The sequence below is a fragment of the Panthera onca genome, chromosome B2 (genome assembly GCF_046562875.1).
Source record: "Panthera onca isolate mPanOnc1 chromosome B2, mPanOnc1 haplotype 2, whole genome shotgun sequence".
NCBI classification, from domain to species: Eukaryota; Metazoa; Chordata; class Mammalia; order Carnivora; family Felidae; genus Panthera; species Panthera onca.
Window position 1 is genome coordinate 129,609,712 of NC_138343.1, and position 23,573 is coordinate 129,633,284.

At 37.1% G+C, this 23,573-nt stretch overlaps 1 protein-coding gene across 8 annotated transcripts in view; it reads left to right on the forward strand.

Moving 5' to 3' along the window:
- The window catches only part of UTRN (utrophin), a 569,571-nt gene that overhangs the window by 279,681 nt on the left and 266,317 nt on the right, over positions 1 to 23,573 (forward strand). For all 8 annotated transcript variants that reach the window (XM_078447413.2, XM_060614425.3, XM_078447414.2 and 5 more), the window contains 5 exons: positions 5,983 to 6,133; positions 7,394 to 7,569; positions 17,758 to 17,893; positions 19,987 to 20,136; positions 23,244 to 23,319. In XM_078447413.2, the coding sequence (XP_078303539.1) occupies positions 5,983 to 6,133; positions 7,394 to 7,569; positions 17,758 to 17,893; positions 19,987 to 20,136; positions 23,244 to 23,319 (689 nt within the window). The remainder of the gene's footprint in view (positions 1 to 5,982; positions 6,134 to 7,393; positions 7,570 to 17,757; positions 17,894 to 19,986; positions 20,137 to 23,243; positions 23,320 to 23,573) is intronic.

Below are 23,573 nucleotides of genomic sequence, written 5' to 3' on the forward strand. Positions count from 1 at the left end.
CAATTCTGAATAATAACTGTGCTGGGTAGAGTATTCTTGATTGTAGATTTTCTCCCTTTAGCATTTAGAATATATCATGCCACTGGCTTCTGGCTAGCAAAGTTTCTGTGGAAAAATCAGTTGATAGCTATATGGTTTTCCCTTGTATGTAACTGTTTGCTTTTTCTTACAGCTTTTAAGAGTCTCTCTTTATCATTTGTTTTTGTGGGTATATCTTGTTTGGGACTCTCTGTGATTTCCTGGACCTGAATGTCTGTTTCCTTTCCATTGTTAGGGATGCTTTCAGCTATTATTTCTTCACATAATTTTCTGTACCCTTCTTGCTGTCTTCTAATTTTGGGATCCCATTCATCAAGTGAATGTATTATACTTGATGATATTTCAGAGTTCCCCTAAACTAGTTTCATTATTATTATTATTTTTATCACTTCTCAGCCTTTTGGCTAAGATCAAATGTATTATTATTATTTTTTTCTTTTTGCTGTTCAACTTGGTTGCTTCCCATTATCCAGGCTTATGCTTTTCTTGTTTGTTACTTTTGAATTTGTGTGCGGTAGCTTTCTTCTGCACTCTTTGTGCATATGTGTATGAGTATGAACTTGATCGTCTTGACCTTTGTAGTATATTGACACATCAATTGTATATAATGATCATTTTTTCTTCTTTTTTAAAAAAAAGTTTCCTGTTTGCATATATGCATTTGGCTAATATGGTAGAACTTCAAGCACATTGTTGATTAGTAATGCTGATGGCAGAAGTTCTGCCATTTTCTTGATTATAAAAATGTTACCTTTTAGAAAATAGTTTATTCATTGGGAAGTTTCAAAAGTTTAGGCACCAAACTATATTTTTTATTCTAGAAGAGTGTAATCTATCACAACTTTTATTATTTTGTTTTCTTTGTTAACTTGATTATATTTGCTAAAAGGTTACCTCTATTATTCATCCCAGCTTATTCTTAGTATTTTTAAATGTTTATTTAATTTTGAGGGAAAGAGTGTGTGTGCACACGGGGGAGTGGCAGAGAGAGGGGGTACATAAGATCTGAAGTGGGCTCTGTGTTGACAACAGCAAACCTGACGCAACGCTTGAACTCATGAACCGTGAGATCGTGACCTGAGCCACAGTCGGATGCTCAGCCGACTGAGCCACCCAGGTGCCCCTCTTATTCTTAATTTTTGTTTTTCTCTTTCAACTTTGGTCATCTATCCTAAATGTTTATTTTTCTCTATCCACATTTATCCACCTTTCACAAACACTAAGTGAGAATTTCTTTCTATTCTATATTTTTTGTAAACTATCAAGACAATGGCAAACATCCTGTACTTTCATGGTTTCAGTTATCAGTTATAATCACATGAGGGTGACCACCAAGTCCATTAATCTATACCAGCTCCCTGTGCCATTTGGTCTATAAAACTTTCAAACTTTTTCAGGAGTAGAATTGAGTGATTCATCACTTACATAAACAACTGGTGCTCATCACAACAAGTGCCCTCATCAATACCAATCACCTATTTAGCCCATCCCCCTGCCCAACTCCCCCCGAACCCCCCGCAACCCTCAGTAGTTTGTTCTCTGTAGTTATGAGTCTATTTTATGGTTTGCCTCTGTCTCTCTTTTTTTCTTTCCCCTATGTTTATCTGTTTTGTTTCTTTAATTCCATGTATGAGTGGAATCATATGTTATTTGTCTTTCTCTGATTTATTATACTATATGTTAACTAACTAAATTTAAATAGCTTAAACAAAAATAGAGAGAAAACTTATCTATGGGAAAAACTCCACAAACTTTTCAAATTTTGTTGGCCTATAGTAAAAGTGAGAGAAAAACCATGAAAATATATCATCTTGCTTTGAGAACTCCCTTATGCCTACTCTACACTGGTGCACGGTATTAGTTTCATATTTTTCCAAATAAGTAATTTTACAACCATCGTAGACAAATAATGGAGCTCCCTTTTCCTGGAAGAATTTCTTCCCTTTATGTCAACCAGTTATTTCTTCCTTCTCATCTTGGATCTTTGGGTCCTTAAGCTATCTTCTCTCTTAAGAATGTCTTCTCAGGTACTCATCCTCTGTATTTCCTTTGGTGGCTTTCACTGGTATAAGGACAAAGTTCAGACCTTTTGTCTTGAATTTAGAAGGTTTTTAACAGTGTTATCCAGATGGCCTAATTTTTTATACCCTATGTTGCTCAAAAAAGGTTCCTTCATTCATTTCACACAAACTAGATTAAAATTTACTTTGTTTTCTTTTCCTTCCTAGTTTCTAATTCTTACTCAGAATTCCATCTTCTACAAGGAACAGTTTTCCTTCTTAATTTTATCTTTCTTTTTCTATTGTGTAAAAAGTTTTTGAAATTCAATTTTATGACTTCACCCAACCACCAACCTCTATGTGCTTGTCTATCCATCTATCCATGCACCATCTGTTTGACCAATATTTATTGAGTGTTGACTAATTCAAGGCACATGCAGCTATGTGTAAGTAGTTATAAAAGATTATAAGGCAGATGTACTAAATATATATAGTCTCTTTCCTGGGGTCCAAATGTATATAGTAGAAAACTATAGACAAGCACTTGTTAAGTAGTGCATAGTGCTGTGATGGGGACAATACAAGAGGCCTTGCTAGGCACCCTGAAGGATCTGGGAAGTCTTCCTGGAGATTGTGAAGTTACCTAGGTGAAGGAATAGAGGGAACACAACATTGCAACTGTCATAGATAAAAAGAGAGAGTGCTGTGCTGTTAAGGATATGGAAATAGTCCAGCAGAGTTAGAACTCAGAGAGATGAAACCAAAAAGTCCAAAAGGGACTATATTAGAAGGACCTTGGGTATCATGTTAAGTACAGTTGACCCTTGAGCAATATGGAGGTAGGAGCACTGACCCCCCCCCCCCTTCATGTAGCTGAAAATCTGTATATAACTTTTGACTCCCCCAAAACTTAACTACTGATCCTCACTGTTGGGCAGAGCCTTAATGATAACATGCTTACTGTTGACGAAAGCCTTACTGATAACATGGTCTATTAGCATGTGTTTTGTATGTTTAATGTATTATATACTGTATTTGTATAATAAAGTAAGCTAGGAAAAAGAAAATGTTATTAAAATGATAGGGAAGAGAAAACACATTTCAGTATTTATAGGAAAAGTCCATGTGTATGTGGACCTGTGTTGTTCAGCCGTGTTGTTCAAGGGTCAGCTGTAGTTTGTATTTTACTGTGAGAACAATAGGGAGCCATTGCAGTATTTTAACAAGGGAATGACAGTTTGCTGATTGCAGAATGCATTGGTAGAGGACAAGACTGAGTGCTAGAAGACCTGTCTATGCTGGTCACAGGATGATAACTTGATTAGGATAGTAGCTATGGAAGTGGAAACTAAGGGAAAATTTGAGAATTAAATAGTTGAGTCAGTAAAATGTGGCGATCGGTGGGATGTTGGAGTAGGAGGAGGGAAGAGTAAAAAATGAGCCTCAAGTCTTTGGCTTGAGGACCTAAGGTAGGTGGTGGTACCATTAGCAGAGACAGGGTACATTGGTGGTGAGATGACTTTTGGGGGAAGTTGGCAAGGCCATTGAAATATTAGAGATTAGCAAACTCATATGTTTATAGTTCAGCTCTAAACCAAGCATGCAGTAAGGCTGGAACTTCGAGTCTGATTCTCTGGAAGTTCACAGCCTTTCACAATACTGTGCTGTCTTCCATCTGAGCTGGCTGGGTTAGAGCGAAGGTGATGGCTTTGCAAGACCTTCCCGAGCATGCATCTCCCTTTCTTTTGACTTTTTCTTATTTAATCCATAGCTATGTTGCTTAGATTTATTTTGAATTTATGTTCTTTTTGCAGTGATAATGATATTTACCAAATGTAATGTTTATATACTCCAGGTGTTCAGATCTTTGAGGAAGCCTTTTTAGCAATGTTTTCTGTTCGTTATTGCAGCATCTGAAAAGTTGGAATTCTATGTTGGTTATTTAGTTTTTGTATAGTTTTGTGAAAAGTAGCAAAGATCGTCTCTGTATCTTCTCACAGTGTTTGTTTGAAGTGTTCTTATTTTTGTAGTGCCTAATAGAATGTTCCTTCCCTGTGGGCACTCAACAGATATTAACTGAGTTTTCAAAATGATTTTCGTGGAAAAAGAAAATATAAACTTTATTTAGGAGTTAGTGATGCCAGGGACCATTTTATTATTTTTTGAAAATAATATTAGTTTTTTATTACACGGAGTAAAATTTTTATTAATATTGTTAAAATCTTAGGGATATCATCTAAATCTCTCCTAGCACTACTACTCTAAAAAAAAGGCACAAGGAAATTTAGGATCCTAATCCAACAAAGCTTTCCTTTTTGTACTTATTTTATGTGTTCCAAATATGACAAGCAGTGGAGTGTGACTTTATCTTGCTTTTAAAGCAGCTATTTGCTTATTTATTATTTTAGAGGGTGAGCAGAGGGGGAGAGGCCGGGGGGTGAGAAAGAAAGAGACAGAGACAGAGAGAGACAGAGAGAGACAGAGAGAGACAGAGAGAGAGAGAGAGAGAGAGAGAGAATCTCAAGCAGATTCCATGCTCAGTGCAGAGCCCAACTGGGGACTCGATCCTGAGATCGTGACCTAAGCCAAAATCAGGAGTTGGACACTCAACCAACTGAGCCACCCAGGTGCCCCAGAAGTTAGGTTTAAATAGGAATTTCGATAGCCCTGTGTCTCATTGACTAACCTGGACTTTGTAGACACTTCCATTCTGTTCAAATGAAGGGGACGCTCCAGAGTAGTCATTGCCCAGAGTGTATTAGTTGGCTAGGGCTGCCATCATAAGATACCACAGACGGGGTGCCTTAAACAACAAACACATTTCTCTCAGTTCTGGAGACAGAAAGTGTAAGGTCAAGGTGCCAGCAGGGTTAGCGTTTAATGAGGCCTCTCATCCTGGCTTGCGGATGGTCAGCTTCTCACTGTGTCCTTCCATGGCCTTTCCTTTGTGTTGTTGCAAAATGAGAGAGAGAAAGAGTGAGGGAGAGAGAGAAAGAGAGGAGAGAAAGATCAATCTCTGGTGCTTATTTCTGTTCCTATTAGGACACCAGTCTTAACGGGATTAGAGCTCTGCTCTTACGACCTCATTTAACCTTAATTACCTCCTTAAGGGCCCTCTTTCTCCAAATATAGTCACGTTGTGGAACTAGAACTTCAGCATATGAATTTGGGGGGACACAAGCAGTCTATAACACAGTGATAATGGAGTGCAAGGAAATTTTGAAGTGTTTTGGCCTTTTGGGTTTTGTTCTAGCTAGGAGCTGAGTGTTCTGGGAGTAAAACATCATATTTTTTCCTAAGAGAGTAGAGTGATTGGTCATATTTTACATTTCATGGTATTTAACATGTTAAGTGTTTAAAGTTGGGTAGGTTAGCATGGCTACAGCTAATCAACCTTGATTTTCCAAGCTGGAGCAGTCTGTCTTTTCAGTTGAAAAGCTGCCTAGTGTGTGTGCATGTGTGCATACATGTTAAGAGAGAGAGGGGCAGGATTGCCCTTGGTATGGTGCATGTTTCTCTAAGAGAAATCTTTAACTGTAGTCCTTTGTGAAAACTGATCTTATGGGAGCGGTGAGCTGTGAATTCACTTGTTGTGAGGCTTTCAATTTAAATGAGATTTCAATTGCCTCTTTAGAAAAATTATTTCTAGGGGCACCTGGGTGGCTCAGTCGGTTAAACAACCGACTTTGGCTCAGGTCATGATCTCATGGTTCATGGGTTCGAGTCCCGCATCGGGCTCTGCGCTGACAGCTCAGAGCCTGGAGCCTGCTTCTGATTCTGTGTCTCCCTCTCTCTCTGCCCCTCCCCCGCTCATGCTCTGTCTCTCTCTGTTGCAAAAATAAATAAAAACATTAAATAAAAAAAAATAAAAAAAAAAAAAAGAAAAATTATTTCTAGACAGTCCTGGAAAGTTTGAAAACCTATTTTGTTTCTTGTCCTCTAGTTATTTTGATAGAGCTATGGAAGAATGGCGACAGTTCCACTGTGACCTTAATGACCTCACACAGTGGCTAACAGAGGCTGAAGAGTTACTGGCTGAAACCTTTGCTCCCGATGGTGGCCTGGACTTGGAGAAAGCCAGGATGCACCAGCAGGTGAGTGCTTTCCATCCGAGGATACAGGTCTGCTCAGAAGGTGGCATATTTTTTTCAGTATGGGACACTTAAGACTGATTTGGAAAGTAAGGGCAAATCATGTTAACTTTTCAGGAGTACATAGTCAACCTGTAATTTTTGTCCCAGTTCTACTTTCCACTTTCAAAGGTCTAAGAAAAATTGGTATTTACAGTCTTTAATTAGGACTTTAAAAATTTAAATAAAAGATGCTCTTTAGTGGTTAATGTAAAACACAATTTTATTTTTAAAATTTTATATTCAAAACATTTGCTAATTTTGTATGTAAGGCTTTATCAAGGACAGAAAGATATCTGCATACCTCACCTCTGTTTTATGTGCTTAAACACTAGACATCTTGTTTTTCTTTGTATCATTGATAATTTTTGTACAAGTAAATTATTCTTGAGCTGTGTCAGGGCTGCTGCTCATATGAGTCGAATGCAGTCTTGGGAAATATAACGCAATAGTTAAATCAGTTCTGTTGATAACGGGTCTTTCAAAATAATAGTCAAAAGCAAGCAGAATTTCAGTTTACCATTGTTAAAATATATTCTTTTATTAAATCTTTAAAATATACTTTATGTAGAAGGCTCATGAGAAGTTAGAAAGTGCTTTTTCTTTCATAAACATGTTAATGCATTTTTCTTATTTTATGGGTTATAGATAAGTGCTCACATTTGACTTTAAAATATCCTTTTTTAATTGCTTAAAAATTTACCGACTCGTGAAGCAGTGTGTCAATGAAATACACATTGACATTTACTTACATATGGTAGGACATAAGGGTATGTGGAGGTATACACACACACACACACACACACACACACACACACACACACACATTGTATTTAGAAATGCTTTCAAGCACATATTTGAAGGAAGACAAACCATCTACTTTACTCAAACATAATTCATTATTGGTGTATAGAAATGCAACAGATTTCTGATGCTTGTGCTTTCAGTGTAAACAGCTGTTGCTTATTTTATGTTATTAGGCTATCCTCTTTCAGTGTATTTTGCTTGATGGCACTCATGAGAATGGGTTAGATTTCAAAATCGATTTCATTTCGCGTGTTCATTCAGATGTAAGTAAAGTGTTTTAAAATGCCTTTTTCATGAACATAAAATATTCTTCCAGGACTTTGTTTTTCTTAACACTTAAACTGATGCCATAGTACCTTTGTGGATTCACTGCATAGTTCAGTTGTGGAGTTAATCTTGAGTTATACTCTGTTACAGGAACTCGAAGAGGGAATCAGCAGCCACCAGCCCAGTTTTGCAGCCCTAAACAGAACTGGGGATGGGATTGTACAGAAACTCTCCCCCACAGATGGAAGCTTCTTGAAAGACAAGCTGGCAGGTTTAAACCAGCGCTGGAGTGTGATCTTTGCGGAAGTGAAGGACCGGCGGCCAAGGTGATGTAGCAGTGATAACTCAAGGGCACAGGGGTTAAGATATTTTTGCAGAGCCTTTTAAGATACAGTTAGATGAGTTCAAAATTCCTCTATTATCTGATATCACGATATGAGTTGTAGTGACATTTAAGACCTCTGCTGTGATGTTCTATATATATTTTTATTTAAGAGAGAGAGAGAGAGCATGAGTGACAGAGAGAGACAGGGGGAGAGAAAGAGAGAGAATCCTAAGCAGGCTCCATGCTCAGTGTTGAGGAACCCGATGTGGGTTTGATCCCACAATGCTGGGATTATGACCTGAGCCGAAATCAAGAGCCAGATGGTCAGCCAACTGAGCCACCCAGGCGCCCCAGTGATGTTCTATATTTTTAGAATGTTGTCTCTTACTGTATTTTTAGGCTACCTGTAAAGTCTCACATTTCTACTCAGATGTGATATGTATGAAAAATATCTTTATTCCTCTCATTTCTGACATTTTATTATGATATGGCAACTGTGTGGAAGGAACTTGAACTAGGTCAGGAATACCTTGGACTTGCAGACTGAAGATCTGGGTTCAGGGTCAGACATTTCACTCACTCACTTCCTGACGGGGCCTTGGGGTCTTCCTCTGAAATCCCTCTTACTTGGTTGTTCTTAATGTCTAAGGGTGTGTTACATCCACATATACTGGTGCTTTGTAAATAGTATAGTTCCTCATTTGCATAATATAATAAATACAATGAATTACTGTCTGATTTGTGTCAGATTATGTTACAATGTCCCAGATTTTATTAGTGTGTCTTCGGATTGCAAAAATGCTTGATTACCAGTGAATATAATACTCAACATTACAAATTATTTTATATATTGCTTTAAAATTATTTGAAGTTATTTTTGAGACGCTCAAGATTTAATGGATGATTTCTACTTTGCTTAATACATTTCACCCCATTGATGATCTTCTTTTTAGGTTGATGGTAGTTTTGAATTGAAAAGCCCCCAATTTTTTTTTTTTTCTAATTTTAATTTTGTAGGTGATATATTAGTGAGAAGCTATTGTTTTGTTATGGACCAATCTAATATTTTATCAAGTCCAGTTTTATAGTGTAAAATAGAACATAAAATATGGAGCTATGACTATTTGGCCCATGGCTGCTTTTTATAAAATAACATCATGTATTGTTTTGTGTGTTTCGGTCAGAGGCAAATAATGGTTTTTGCCTTTGGGTTGAGAGATTGCCATGTGGTAGAGACCACGTTTGGCACCTGGCATACATTGTTTCATTTTATCTTCTCAACTCTCTTCTGAGGGGACTCTTAGGCTCATTGTATAGCTTTTGAAATTGAGGCTGAGAGGGGAGAGGTTAAGTAATTTGTCTAGGTCTCACAGAAAGTTGGTGATAGCACGAACTTATGCTTTCACATACCGTGCGTGAACAAATCCCGGAAGACCACAGCTCTCTGGCCAAGTTTCCTCCTCTGTAAATAAGAGCTGTGATAACTTCTCAGAGGAGTGTTATGAGGATTAAATGAGACAGTGTTTGTGAAAACGATATGGCAAACTGTTCATAGTAAACACTCAAAATATCTAGTTTTTACAATAGTAAGTGAAATGAAAACTTATTCTCTAAGCATGTTATTGCTGAACTTTGGCAGTAATTGATTGATTGATTTGATCAATATCTTTTGAACCCCTAAGCAACTCAGAGATTAGGATGAAGAAAATATTCAAAAGGACAAATGATATGGTATGATTGAAAAGCATGTTGTTAAGGAGATACTGTGTTGTCACAGAGGCAGCAGTGATGGGGCATGGAATTATTTTTTTTTCATGTTTTTATTTAAATTATGGTCAGTTAATATACTGTGTAATATCAGTTTCAGGTGTAGAATCTATTGATTCATCACTTACATGCAACACCCAGTGCTCATCACAGCAAGTGCACTCCTTAATGTCCATCACTCACTTAGCCCCCCCAAACCCTTTCCACGACCCTCAGTTTGCTCCCTATAGTTAAGACTCTGTTTTTTAGGTTGTCTGTCTCTTTTTTCTTTTTTCCCCTATGTTCATCTGTTTTATTTCTTAAATACCACATATGAGTGAAATCATATGGTATTTGTCTTTCTCTGACTTATTCTGCTTAGCATAATACTCTCTAGCTCTATCCATGTCCTTGCCAATGGAAAGATTTCATTCTTTTTGATGGCTAAGTAATATTCCACTGTGTGTGTGTGTGTGTGTGTGTGTGTGTGTGTGTGTGTGTGTGTACATATATCTATATACCACATCTTCTTTACCCATTCATCAGTTGATGGACATCTGGGCTCTTTCCACAGCTTTGCTACTGTTGATAATGCAGCTATAAACACTGGGGTGCATTGTACCCCTTTGAATCTGTGTTTTTTGTATCCTTTTGGGTAAATAACTAATAGTGCAAATGCTGGATTGTAGCGTAGTTCTATTTTTAGTTTCTTGAGGAACCTCCATACTGTTCTCCAGAGTGGCTATACCAGTTTGCATTCCCACTAAGAGTGCAAGGGGGCTCCCTTCCCCGTGCCCCCCACCCCCAACTCCTTGCCAACACCTGTTGTTTATTGTGTTGTTAAGCCATTTTGATATCTCATCATGGTTTTATTTATATTTCCCTGATAATGAGTGATGTTGAGCATCTTTTCATGTGTCTATTAGCTATCTGGATGTCTTCTTTGGAAAAGTGTCTATTATATCTAATACCTGTTTCTTAACTGGGTTGTTTGTTTAGTTTGATAAATTTTCTATAGATTTTGAATACTAACCCTTTATCAGATATGTCATTAGCAAATATCTTCTCCCATTCTGTAGGCTGCCTTTTAGTTTTGTTGATTGTTTCCTTCACTGTGCAGAAGCTTTTTATCTTGATGAAGTCCCAATGTTCATTTTTGCTTTTGTTTCCCTCGCCTCAGGAGACGTGTCTAGTAAGATTTTTCTGACTGGGGTCCAAGAGGTTGCTTCCTGTATTCTCCTCTTGTATTTTGGTGGTTTCCTGTCTCACATTTAGATCTTTCATCCATTTGGAATTTACTTTTGTGTATTGTGTAAGAAAGTGGTCCAGTTTCATTCTTCTGCATCTTGGCCTCCAGTTTTCCCAACACCATTTGTTGAAGAGACTGTCTTTATTCCATTGGATATTCTTTTCTGCTTTGTCGAAGATTAGTTGACTGTGTTGTTGTGGGTCCATTTCTGGGTTTTCTGTTCTGTGCCACTGATCTACATGTCTGTTTTTGTGATGGTGCCATACTGTCTTAATGACTACAGCTTTGTGATGTAACTTGAAGTCTGAAATCGTGATGCCTCTAGCTTTTCTTTTCTTTTTCAGGATTGCTTTGGCTTTTCGGGGTCTTTTGTAGTTCCATACAAATTTTGGGATTGTTTTTTGTAGTTCTGCAGAAAATGCTGGTGGTATTTTGATAGGAATTGCATTAAATGTGTAGATTGCTTTGGGTGGTATAGATATTTTAACAATGTTTGCTCTTCTGATCCATGAGAATGGAATGTGTTTCCACTTCTTTGTGTCCTCTTCAGTTTCTTTCATAAGTGTTTTATAGTTTTCCAAGTACAGATCTTCTACCTCTTTGGTTAGGTTTACTCCTAGGTATCTTGTTTGTGGTGCAACCATAAACGGTGTTGAATCCTTGATTTCCCTTTCTGCTGCTTCACTATTGGTGTATAGGAATGCAACAGATTTCTGTATGTTGATTTTATATCCTGTGACTTTACTGAATTCGTGTGTCAGTTCTAGCAATTTTTTGGTGGAGTCTTTTGGGTTTTCTATATAGAGTATCGTATTGTCTGCAAATAGTGAAAGTTTGACTTCCCCCTTGCTGATTTGGATGCCTTGTATTTCCTTTTGTTGTATGATTGCGGAGGCTAAGATTTCCGGTACTATGTTAATAGTAATGGTGAGAGTGGACATCCTTGTCTTGTCCCTGAGGGTAGGGGAAAGGCTCTCAGTTTCTCCCCATTGAGGATGATATTAGCTGTGGGTTTTTTGTATCTGGCTTTATGATTTTGAGATATGTTTCCTTTATCCCTACCTTGTTGAGGCTTTTTATCAAGAATGGATGTTGTGCTTGGTCAAATGCTTTTTCTGTATCTATTGACAGGATCACATAGTTCTTAGAATCCTTTCTTTTATTAATGTGATGTATCATGTTGATTGATTTGTGAATATTGGAGCACCCTTGCAGCCCAGGAATAAATCCCACTTGATCATGGTGGGTGATTCTTTTAATGTACTGTTGGATTTGATTTGCTAGTATTTTGTTGAGAATTTTTGTGTCTAAGTTCATCAGTTCTCTTTTGGCCTGTAGTTCTCTTTTTCAGTGGGGTCTTTTTGGGACATGGAATTTAGGCATCAGAGGAGAAGTATCTTGAACTGAGGTTTGAAGCATTTGTAACAACTCCCCATAAATTTATCCGAGAGAGAGGCTTCTAGGGAAAAGAAGTTGAGCAGGCAAAGGGGGAACGGCATGAAATAGCATGACCAGGTGAGAGATTTGCAAAGTTACAGGACAAGGAGGATTCAGGGGACCGGGGGTGGGATTGGAAGCTGAGGTCCCATAGGGTTTTGTGTGCCGTGCTAATGAGTTTTCATGGAGAGTCCTTCTAGCTTGCAAATCATCTAGCTCCCAGGCCTTCTTAAGGCAAAAGATGTATTTGCTGGCATGGTATTAACAATGCTAGCAGAAATTCTGCTAAAGATTTTCAAATGGATCTCTGTGGAATGTGGTAATTATTCCTCCTGGAACTAACAAGGTGAAGCTAATACATATTTTACTCATTTTGGGGAAGAGATAAGAATAATGAATCTCTTCTGCAACATCTTATATTTTAACTAAAGCAATATTTATTTTCATAAATTCATGTTTGACTTCATTCCAGGTTGTAACTTATCTTAAATTGGGGCCACCTTGCAATTTTAGGAGCTTGTGTGTGTACTGGTATCAGAGTCATTGAGGAATAGCACACAGTTTAATTTGTTTTTGTATTGCGTGCTTGTAGTTACATATTTGTACAGTTTGTCAACTTATGCTGTTATTCCTTAATGAGCAATTGTTATCTGTTTAAACATAAATCTATAACTTGTTTTTACTCTTAGTGATAACATTTAAAGGGTAGATTATATTTAGCTAGTTTGAGGATGAAAATTTTGTGACTCAAATATGTTATTGAAATTGCTTGATGTTAGTTTCCTTCATAGAAACTATATCCTTCATAGATATATTTTCAAAATACTGAGTTAGTCATGATTATGAAACATTGGAAATATAAATTCCAACTCTCTCTCTCTCTCTCTCTTTTTTTTTTTAGGTTTAGCTAGCCAGCATATAGTGCAACATTGGTTTCAGGAGTAGAATTCGGTGATTCATCACTTATATACAACACCCAGTGCTCATCTTGACAAGTGCCGTCTTTAATCCTCATCACCCATCTAGACCATCTCCTACCCACCTCCCTCTGTTAACCCTCAGTTTGTTCTCCATTGTTAAGTCTCTTGCAGTTTGTTTTTTTTCTGCTCCTCTCCCCACCCCCCCCGATATTTTCATCTATCTTTTTTCTTAAATTCTATGAGTGAAATCATATTTGTCTTTTTCTAATTGACTTATTTTGCTTAGTGTAATACATTCTAGCTCCATCTGTGTTGTTGCAAATGGCAAGATTTCATTCTTTTTGATGGCTGAATAATATTTCAGTGTGTGTGTGTGTGTATGTATGTGTATGTATATACATGAATGTGTTTCCATGTACATGTACATCCATGTATACACACACACACACACACACACACACACACGACATCATCTTTATCCATTCATCAGTTGGTGGACATCTGGGCTCTTTCCACAGCTTTGCTATTGTTGATAATGCTGCTATAAACATCAGGGTGCATGTACCCTTTGAATTTGTATTTTTGTATCCTTTGGGTAAATACCTAATATGCAAATGCTGAATTGTATTGGTAGATCTGTTTTTAGTTTTTTGAGGAACCTCCATACTGTTCTTCAGAGTGCACCAGTTTGCATTTCCACCAACAGTGCAGGAGGACTCCCCTTTTTCCACATCTTTGCCAACACCTGTTTATTGTATTGTTAATTTTAGCCATTCTTCCAGGGGTGGTGTGGTATCTCATTGTGGTTTTGATTTGTATTTCCCTGATGATGAGTGATGTTGAGCATCTTTTTATGTGTCTGTTAGCCATCTGGATGTTTTCTTTGGAAAAGTGTCTATTCATGTCTTCTGCCCATTTCTTAACTGGATTATTTGCTTTTTGGGTGTTTAGTTTGATAAGTTTTTTGTAGATTTTTAATACTAACCCTTTATCAGATATGTTGTTAGCAAATATCTTCTCCCACTCTGTAGGCTGCCTTTTAATTTTGTTCATTGTTTCCTTCTCTGTGCAGAAGCTTTTTATCTTGATGAAGTCCCAATGTTCATTTTTGCTTTTGTTTCCCTTGCCTCTGGTGACATGTCTGATAAGAAGTTTCTCTGGCCGAGATCAAAGAGATTGCTGCCTATTTTCTCCTGTAGGATTTTTTAGTTTCCTATCTTACATTTAGACCTTTCATCCATTTTGAATTTATTTTTGCATATCATATAAGAAGGTGGTCCAGTTTCATTCTTCTGCATCTCGCCCTCCAGTTTTCCCAACACCATTTGTTGAAGAGACTGTCTTCATTCTTTTCTACTTTGTTGAAGATTAGCTGACCACATAGTTGTGGGTCCATTTCTGGGTTTTCTGTTCTGTGCCACTGATCTACATGTCTGTTTTTGTGCTGGTGCCATACTGTCTTGATGACTACAGCTTTGTGATGTAACTTGAAGTCTGGAATCGTGATGCCTGTAGTTTTGCTTTTCTTTTTCAGGATTGCTTTGGCTATTCAGGGTCTTTTGTGGTTCCGTACAAATTTTGGGATTGTTTGTTGTAGTTCTGCAGAAAATGCTGGTGGTATTTTGATAGGAATTGCATTAAATGTGTAGATTGCTTTGGGTGGTATAGACATTTTAGCACTGTTTTTTTCTTCCAATCCATGAGCATGGAATGTGTTTCCATTTCTTTGTGTCCTCTTTGGTTTCTTTTGTGTTTTATAGTTTCCAAATACAGATCTTCTACCTCTTTGGTTAGGTTTACTCCTAGATATCTTACTGTTTTTGGTGCAACTGTAAATGGAATCAATTCCTTGATTTCTTTTTCTGTTGCTTTGTTATTGGTGTATAGGGATGCAACAGATTTCTGCATGTTGATTTTATATCCTGTGACTTTGCTGAATACATCATGTATGAATTCTAGCAATTTTTTGATGGAGTCGTTTGGGCTTCCTATATAGAATATCATGTTGTCTGCAAATAGTGAAAGCTTGACTTCCCCCTTGCTGATTTGGATGCCGTGGTCTAATCGCTGAGGCTGAGACTTCCAGTACTATGTTAAATAGTAATGGTGAGAGAGGACATCCTTGTCTTGTCCCTGAGGGTAGGGGAAAGGCTCTCAGTTTTTCACCATTGAGGATGATATTAGCTATGGGTCTTTCAAATATGGCCTTTATGATATCGGGTGTGTTCCCTGTCTCTAGACTTTGTTGAGGCTTTCTATCAAGAATGGATGTTGTACTTTGTCAAATGCTTTTTCTGCATCTATTGACAGGATCTATGGTTCTTATCATTTCTTTTATTGTGATATATCATGTTTATTGATTGGGAATATTGGCCTACCCTTGCAGCCCAGGAATAAATCACACTTGATCCTGGTGAATAATAATCTTTTAATGTTGTTGAATTCGTTTTGCTAGTGTTTTGTTGAGAATTTTTCCATCCATCTTCATCAGGGGTATCGGCCTGTAATTCTCCTTATTAGTGGGGTCTTTGTCTGGTTTTGGAATCATGGTAAAGCTGGCTTCATAGAATGAGCTTGGAAGTTTTCCTTTCATTTTTTAATCTTTTGGAACAGTTTGGGAATAGGGTATTAACTCTTCTTTAAATGTCTGGCAGAATTTCTCTGGGAAGCCATCTGGCCCGGGACTCTTGTTTGTTGGGAGGTTTTTGATTACTGATTCAATTTCTTGCTGGCTGTGGGTCTGTTGAAATTTTTTATTTCTTCCTATTTCAGTGTTGGTTGTTTGTGGGTTTCTAGGAATCTGTCTTTTTCTTCCAGATTGCCCAGTTTGTTGGCATATAATCTTTCATAGTATTCTTTTATAATTGTTTGTATTTCCATGGTGTTGGTTGTGATCTTTCCTCTTTCATTTGTAATTTTATCTCTTTGGGTCCTTTCTCTTTTCTTTTTGAGAAGTCTGGCAAGGAGTTGATCAATTTTTGTTAATTCTTTCACAGAACCAGTTCTTAGTTTTGTTGATCTGTTCTCCTGTTTTGTTTTTGTTGTTGTTGTTTCTATATCATTTAGTTTTGCTCTAATCTTTATTATTTCTCTTCTTCTGCTGGCTTTAGGCTTTCTTTGCTGTTCCTTTTCTAGCTCCATTATGTGTAAGGTTAGGTCATGTATTTGCAACCTTTCTTGCTTCTTGAGATAGGCCTGAATTGCAATATATTTCCCTCTTAGGACTGCCTTTCCTGCATCCTAAAGGTTTTGGACTGTCATGTTTTCATTTTCATTTCTTCCATGTATTGTTTTATTCTTTAATATTCTGGTTAACCCATTCATTCTTTAGTGGGATGTTCTTTAACCTCCATGCCTTTGAGGACTTCCAAATTTTTCTTGTGGTTGAATTCAAGTTTCATAGCATTGTGATCTGAAAATATGCATGGTATGATCTCAGTCTTTTTGTACCTGTTGAGAGCTGATTTGTGACCCAGTATGTGATCTGTTCTGGAGAATGTTCCATGTGTACTCGAAAAGAATGTGTATTCTGCTGCTTTCTAAGTCTTTTCTTTTAATACAAGGTTTATAATAGTAGTTGAGTGTTTATAAAGCTGTTATTTAAGTTAATTACTCTTTGATAAAGAGGGTAAATTACCTGTCTTGGTATTGTCAGTCTTTAACAATTAATACTATTGTTTGATTTATTTATTTTAATTTCGAAGCAGTGTTCTTTCCTGATGGATGCTTAAAAATGAAAACTTGTGATTATGTAGTGATTATCATTAGATTTTAAACATTAAAAGACTCTTTCAAATATTACCGACTCTGTTAAATATGCAAGTACTTATTTAGCATTGGATTATATTTATATAGTGTATCATATGTTAGTTTTTTTGTGATTAAAAAGAAAAAGTCATAGCCATAAAAAAGTAAATTTTTATTAGGGATAACAAAATGCAATTCATTTAAAAAATTGCATTTAACTTTTAAACTGGCAGCTAATAGCCACAACTATAAAAATAATGATACCACCACCAAGCTGTAAATAGCTTCCAAACCCTCTCTGAAAAATACATAATCTTGTCATCATGAGTTCTAGTCATATTCTCATCTTCTGACAGATGGTTTATATACTTATAAATGTTATTCTTACAACATTTAAAAGATCTAATTAAGGCAGTTCCTTTTTTATATTCATATGACTATTTGTTTCCTTATATCCTTTAAAACTTTTGCTTTGTTTTTTCTAGCTCTCTTTTTATAACTTGGTGCTATATTCAAATATAATACTTATTTTAACAAACTAACCAAATTTCCATTTTTTCTTGTCTTTCCTAATACTTGTAAAAACTTTCCATTCTCAGTGTCTTGCCTTCTTATTCTTTCTTTCCTATGAATAGAGTAATAGTTGCCACCTAATGTGAATACTATGTCATATAATGATGACTTTCTATCTCCATGGACTACTCAAAGAGAATTATGTGTTTTTTCTTATTCTTTGAGGTAAAGACACTTTTCTTTCTTTTTTTAAACCTCCATTATGTTGTACAGTGGTCTCTAGCTTTAAAAAAATCTTTTGTATTAAATTTCTGTAGACTTTTTCATGATGAAAGAAGAAAATGTTTAGTTTCAATGTTTTTGAGTTTAATGAAGGAAAAATGTTTATTATCATACTGTCAAAGAATCTTTGGTATTGGACAATGTACATATCACTATTGACACTCATTTAAAAATATATATTAATTTTTAGGAACATTTTTGTGTGTGGTATATTTAGTCAGGATATCCAAAGCAAATATATACTGTTCTAATTGGATAATTTTTGTCAATGTTTTTCAATAATGTATTCTTTTAGGCTAAAAGGAGTGAGTAAGCAGGTGATGGAATATAGAAAAAGACTAGATGATATGATCTGTTGGTTATCAACGACTGAGAGTGCTGTGCAAAAGAGATCAACTACTGAGCTGGAAGAAAACCTGCAAGAATTAACAGTAAGTGGTTTGTCTCTATATTTGCCAATGCTTTTTGGTGCATGAACATTTATGCTAAAAATAAGAGGTTGCATGACTGAAGAAGAAAAGGGGAAGAAACTTTATTCTTTGTGGTAAATGTGGTGAACTTTAGAGGAATTTTTTTTAAGAGCAGCTATAATTTTGTTCTTGCAGAGGTAAGGTTTCACTCATAGAAAAGTGACAGATCATGTGGTCTCAGTATTAGACCAAAGATTTTTAGGGTATTTTAAACAGACTTCAACATTTTGGAATACAATAATACTGTAAAGTATGGTTCTTTGCTGTTAGATTTAGAAGATAGTTACTGATAACTATCTTTAAAACTGAGTTTTTTAAGAAAATTCTAAATGACTTAGGAGCAACTCATCACAGCTTACTATATAGGCTTCTCATCATGATTGTATTAATCAAATGTCCTTTGTTGATCCACAACTAACAAGAATTTTTTATAGTTATAGATGTATGCAACATGTAAAAATATGTAAAGATGAATATATATAAATGTATCCAAATATCCATACCTTTTTTATATCTATACATTTTATATATTTTGTATTAAGAATTAAAATACTGTTGCAGAGCAATAAGATTAATATGCTCATATTTTTATTAAAAAAAAAAAAGAAATTGTTAGGGGCGCCTGGGTGGCTCAGTCGGGTGAACGTCCGACTTCGGCTCAGGTCATGATCTCGTGGTTCATGAGTTCAAGCCCCGCGTCAGCTCTGTGCTGACAGCTTGGAGCCTGGAGCTGCTTCAGATTCTGTGTCTCCCTCTCTCTCAGCCCTTCTCCCGCTTGCCCTCTGTCTCTCTTAAAAATAAATAAACATTAAAAAGAAGATTTAAAAGAAATTGTGCATGTTGAAACACACATGTGCATGCATCTAAGTACGCCTAAAAGGATGCCCCCTAATTGGATGAAACATTTTGCTTAAGGAGGATGATTGAGGCATTTTGGGAAAGGAACTTTTAATATAATGAAAAATATGTGGCAAACAATTACTAAGTTTTCTTCTTGTTAGACAAATATCTAACAAAATTGTTCCCGTTTTACCTAAAAATTTCAATAGTTTTCTTGGAACATTTCACTTTGTAAACAATTTGGGGGCTGTCACAAAGAGTGCGATGGTATATTAGGTTAGGTAGAGATAAGGTACAGATGAATGCATAAGGTGTTCCTGTGGTTTCTTTCTTTCTTTCTTTCTTTCTTTCTTTCTTTCTGTCTTTCTTTCTTTCTTTCTTTCTTTCTTTCTTTCTTTCTTTCTTTCTTTTTCTTTCTTTCTTTTTGCCTTGGATTAGAAAAGACATTATCTTCATTATCTAAGAACAGAATGTGAAACTACCAATGTAAATATGATATAATATGACCCTGTTAAGAGGTGGGGGTAAAGAGGGCCAAAGCACAAGGGCATACAAATGCACCCTGAAAATGTGTGTTCATTCCCATATCAGTTACAGTCTGTTAATATAAGTTCAGGGGCTCCTGGTGGTTCAGTTGGTTAAGTGTCCAACTCTTAGTTTTGGCCCAGGTTGTGATCTCCCAGTTTGTGAGTTCAAGCCCTGTGTCAGACTCTGCGCTGACAGTGTGGAGCCTGCTTAGGATTCTCTGTCTCTCTCTCTCTCTCTCCTTCTCTCTGCTCCTCCCCCACCCTCTCAAAATAAACTTAAAAAACCAAACAGTTTGTTAATATAAGTTCAGGCTTTTATAAGTTTATTTTCTAAGAAAATAAAAGAAATTAGAAATCCACATTTCTTTTTTTTTTAATGTTTATTTATTTCTGAGACAGAGAGAGGCAGAGCATGAGCGGGGGAGGGGCAGAGAGAGAGGAGGACACAGAATCCGAAGCAGGCTCCAGGCTCTGAGCTGTCAGCACAGAGCCCGATGCGGGGCTCAAACTCACAGACCATGAGATCGTGACCTGAGCCGAAGCCGGGCGCTCAACTGACTGAGCCACCCAGGCGCCCCGAGAAATCCACATTTCTAAGAATATAACCGAAAGAGACTTCTGATACAGTAGTTGAACTTTCCTCGGTATGGCAACTTTCTTATGACAGCTCTCTTCTGACTCCTTTAGGACTTAACCCGGGAGATGGACGTCCAAGCTGAAAAACTCAAATGGCTGAATCGAACTGAGTTGGAAGTGCTTTCAGATAAAAGTCTGAGCTTACATGAAAGACAAAAAATTTCAGAAAGCTTAAGAACTGTAAATTCAACATGGAATAAGGTGTGCATTAAGAATTACTGTGATCCCTTTCTCATGTTTATTGATTTTGCTGTCAAGGAAGTGGGATTATATAACTGTTCTGCTTTTAAACAGCATACCCAAACATGGGCACGTTTTACTAATGCTTACCAATGTTTGTAATTACTGTTTTTTTCATCTGTCATGGACAGAAACATATATTCTCAGAGAATACTTTTTATTTTACATGGGATATTTTGGTCTAGGGATTTTGGGGTATATACTACATCAAATAATGAATGTTTATTAGAATTAGAAAATAAAATACCATATAAAGTTGTAAATTGTAGACCTTAAAATAACATCCTGATGTTGCACATGACTTCTCACCTATGTAGGTTTATTTTTAATGATTTTATTCAATCCATTAATTATTTTTAATGATTTATTCTTTTATTCATATATTTACTGGGCTCCAGGTGTAGTATGTGCTAGCTTAGTATATACTGGAAATGACTAAGCTAAGGTCTTTCCCCTCATGTCATTACTTTTTTTGCAGTTAAAACAATTAAAGGCAGATAAAGTCATAGATTCTATTTATTTTACCCTGGTACATACCATATCAGAGTGTGAGGTCTGTCTGAGACACTGAATGGATGTGTCTCTGCCCCTGGTTTGGATAGATCCCATATCAGTCAATTTTACCCTTCTGGATCCCCTTAAAATGATAGCCATCATTCTATATCTAATGATGCAGGTGCTTTATTGACCTAAATTCTCTAGTTGAGAATTATACCTTGATGGTCACTGTTACTGATAACTCACACATGTATATCTCTGGCCTTGACCTCTCTCTATGCTCTAGGCTTCCATGTACAATGACCTGTTCAGTATGTTCACTTGGCTCTCCAGTGGGTATCTCATACTAACATACAAAATTGAGCTCCTGATCTCCACCTCCTCCCTGTGCTTTACTGTACTTCTCCCACCTCATTTACTGGTAATTACTCATTATTGTTTGGTCAGGATCTTTGGAGTCAGTCTTATGAGTTACATCTTAATTTTAAAAACTCCAAAACTTGGAGTCACCATTATCAGCTTCTCCTTCAAAATACGTATCTGTTTGATAGATGGTTTCCTGGACGGCCAGATGGCTAGATACATGATAAAGCAAATGTAGCAAAATTATAACAATTGTAGGTGTTGGGTAGCATGCTGGGTATTCCCTGTATTTTTTTTTCAACTTGTTTTTTAGGTTTGAAGAACGTCATAAATTTGAATGCTTTTCCCTAACCCCATTGCTACTAACTAGTTCTAAGCCACCATCATCTCTTGTCTTGCTTACTACAACGGACTCCTCACTGGAGTCCCTGCTTCCTCCTCTGCCCTTTGCCAATCTCTTCTCAACAAAGCAGTGAAGTATTTGTTTAAACATAATTCTGATCAAGTAACTCCTCTGAGCAAAGCCCACTAATGGTTTTCCACCTCACTCGGAGTAAAGGCTGAAGTTCTTACTGTGACTTGTTAGGCCCCTCATGTTCTGGCTTCTTCTTTTCTCTCTGACTTCATCTTCCCGTCTCTCTCCCTTACACTACTCTCCAGACATGTTGGCCCCGTGTCAAACATGCCAGGCACAGCTTTTGCATATTCAATCAGAGCACACATATGTATTTAACACAAAGCATGTCAGTAGATATTGTGTGGAAGAGGACACAGTGGTTAATTTGGGAGCACTGTGTTAGACAAAGCCAAAAGTTCCTTTATCACTTCACGTTGGTTTTACTCTACTTAGGTGAATTATGAGTGTCCAAGGTCAGACAGTACTTACTGTGGAGAGAATTTCAATAAATGTACTTTGGGAAATACTAACCCGGGGCATTTCATTCATTCATGTATTTATTCACTCAGTAGTTTTGACTGGACTCTTGGTGTATGCCAGGCACCATTTTAAGAACTAGGAATACAGCAAAGAGTATGACACTGCTTCTAACCCAAAGAGTTTATTGTTGGTGAGGCAAGTAGTCAAAAACTTACAACATAGAGGTACCCATGGGGACATAAAGATAGTGCACCTACCTGGCTTTGGGAAGTAATCATGGAAGATTTGGTGGAGATCATATCCATGCTAATTTAGAAAGAATGAATAAGTATGGGTAGATGAAGAATGGGGGAAGGAGCATCACAGGGAGAAGAATCAAAAAAGTGGAAGGGTCTACAGGGGACAGGGAATGAGCACAGTGCATTTGGGTCTTGGAAGTAGCTCAGTGTGCAGCAGCAGAATAAGAGATGCTTGCAGACCCAGATCCTAGAGGCCTCATCATGCCTCAACAAGGAATTCGAGCTCCATCTTGAGAACACTTCATCGCCTTGAGAGCAGTGGATGGGTTTTAATCAGGAGAAAGTCACATCTTGAAAAATCACTGTAGCTTCACTTTAGAGATGGATGGCGTGATCCTAGCGATGGATGGCCTTAGGATAATATCAGGATATCAAGTAACTCCTCTGAGCAAAGACCAGTGTCCAGATCAGAATAACTGATCTGGAAAGATCAGTTAGAGTCATTAGATCACCTTGGGAAGGGGGTGGCAGGGAAATGGGTGATGAATTCAGATTTGGACATGTCTGAATATCCAATTGACAGAATGAGCTGGACTGAAGATACATTTTTCGGAGTTGTCAGCCTGTTAAAACTCCATATGATAAATGAAACCATTAGAAACCAGGACTCAGGGAGAGAAGCCAGGGTCAAGGGTAGGAAGACCAAAAAAACCTACCCTATAGAGTGTCAGTATTTGATGGATGGGCAGAGGAGAATGAGCTGGTGAAGGATGCTTAGAAGATCAATCAGAGAGGTAGGTGTAAAGTCAGGATTGCAGAATATTAACGGTATTCTGGGGAGGGGAGGGGACAACATTAAATGTTACAAAGGACTAGGACAGCTAAGGACTGGAGGGTACTCTTGACAGTAATGTCAGTAAAGTGGGGGCTTTGGCAAGACTGCAGTGGATGTGAGGGTGGAGACAGAAGCTCAGGCGTTGAGGGGGAAGAAAAGCAGCAGAACTATCACTTAGAATAACACTTCCTCTTTCAAAAATATAATCATCTTTATTTATATAGTATTCTTCTCTTTGTTTGGCCTGATGCTGTAGATATGCAGAGAAGTGCCTACCACACTGAAGGAACGCATCCAGGAACCCAGTTCTGTGTCTCAGACAAGAATGGCTGGTAAGATACAGTTTATTTCTTAACAAAAAAAATTTTTATAGGCATAACAAAATTTTATAATTTTAAGCATCCTATGGGAGTTAGAAAAACTTACTTAAAAACACAGTGCAGTTGTGACTTATTATTCTACTTTTCAGTTACTTGAAAAGAATGTCTTTTTTAAAACAAGATATATTTCACTGTCCAGCATGTGCAAGGCATTCCTTGCCATGGTAGCTAAGACTTATTTCCTGGGACTGGAGTGGGATCTGGGT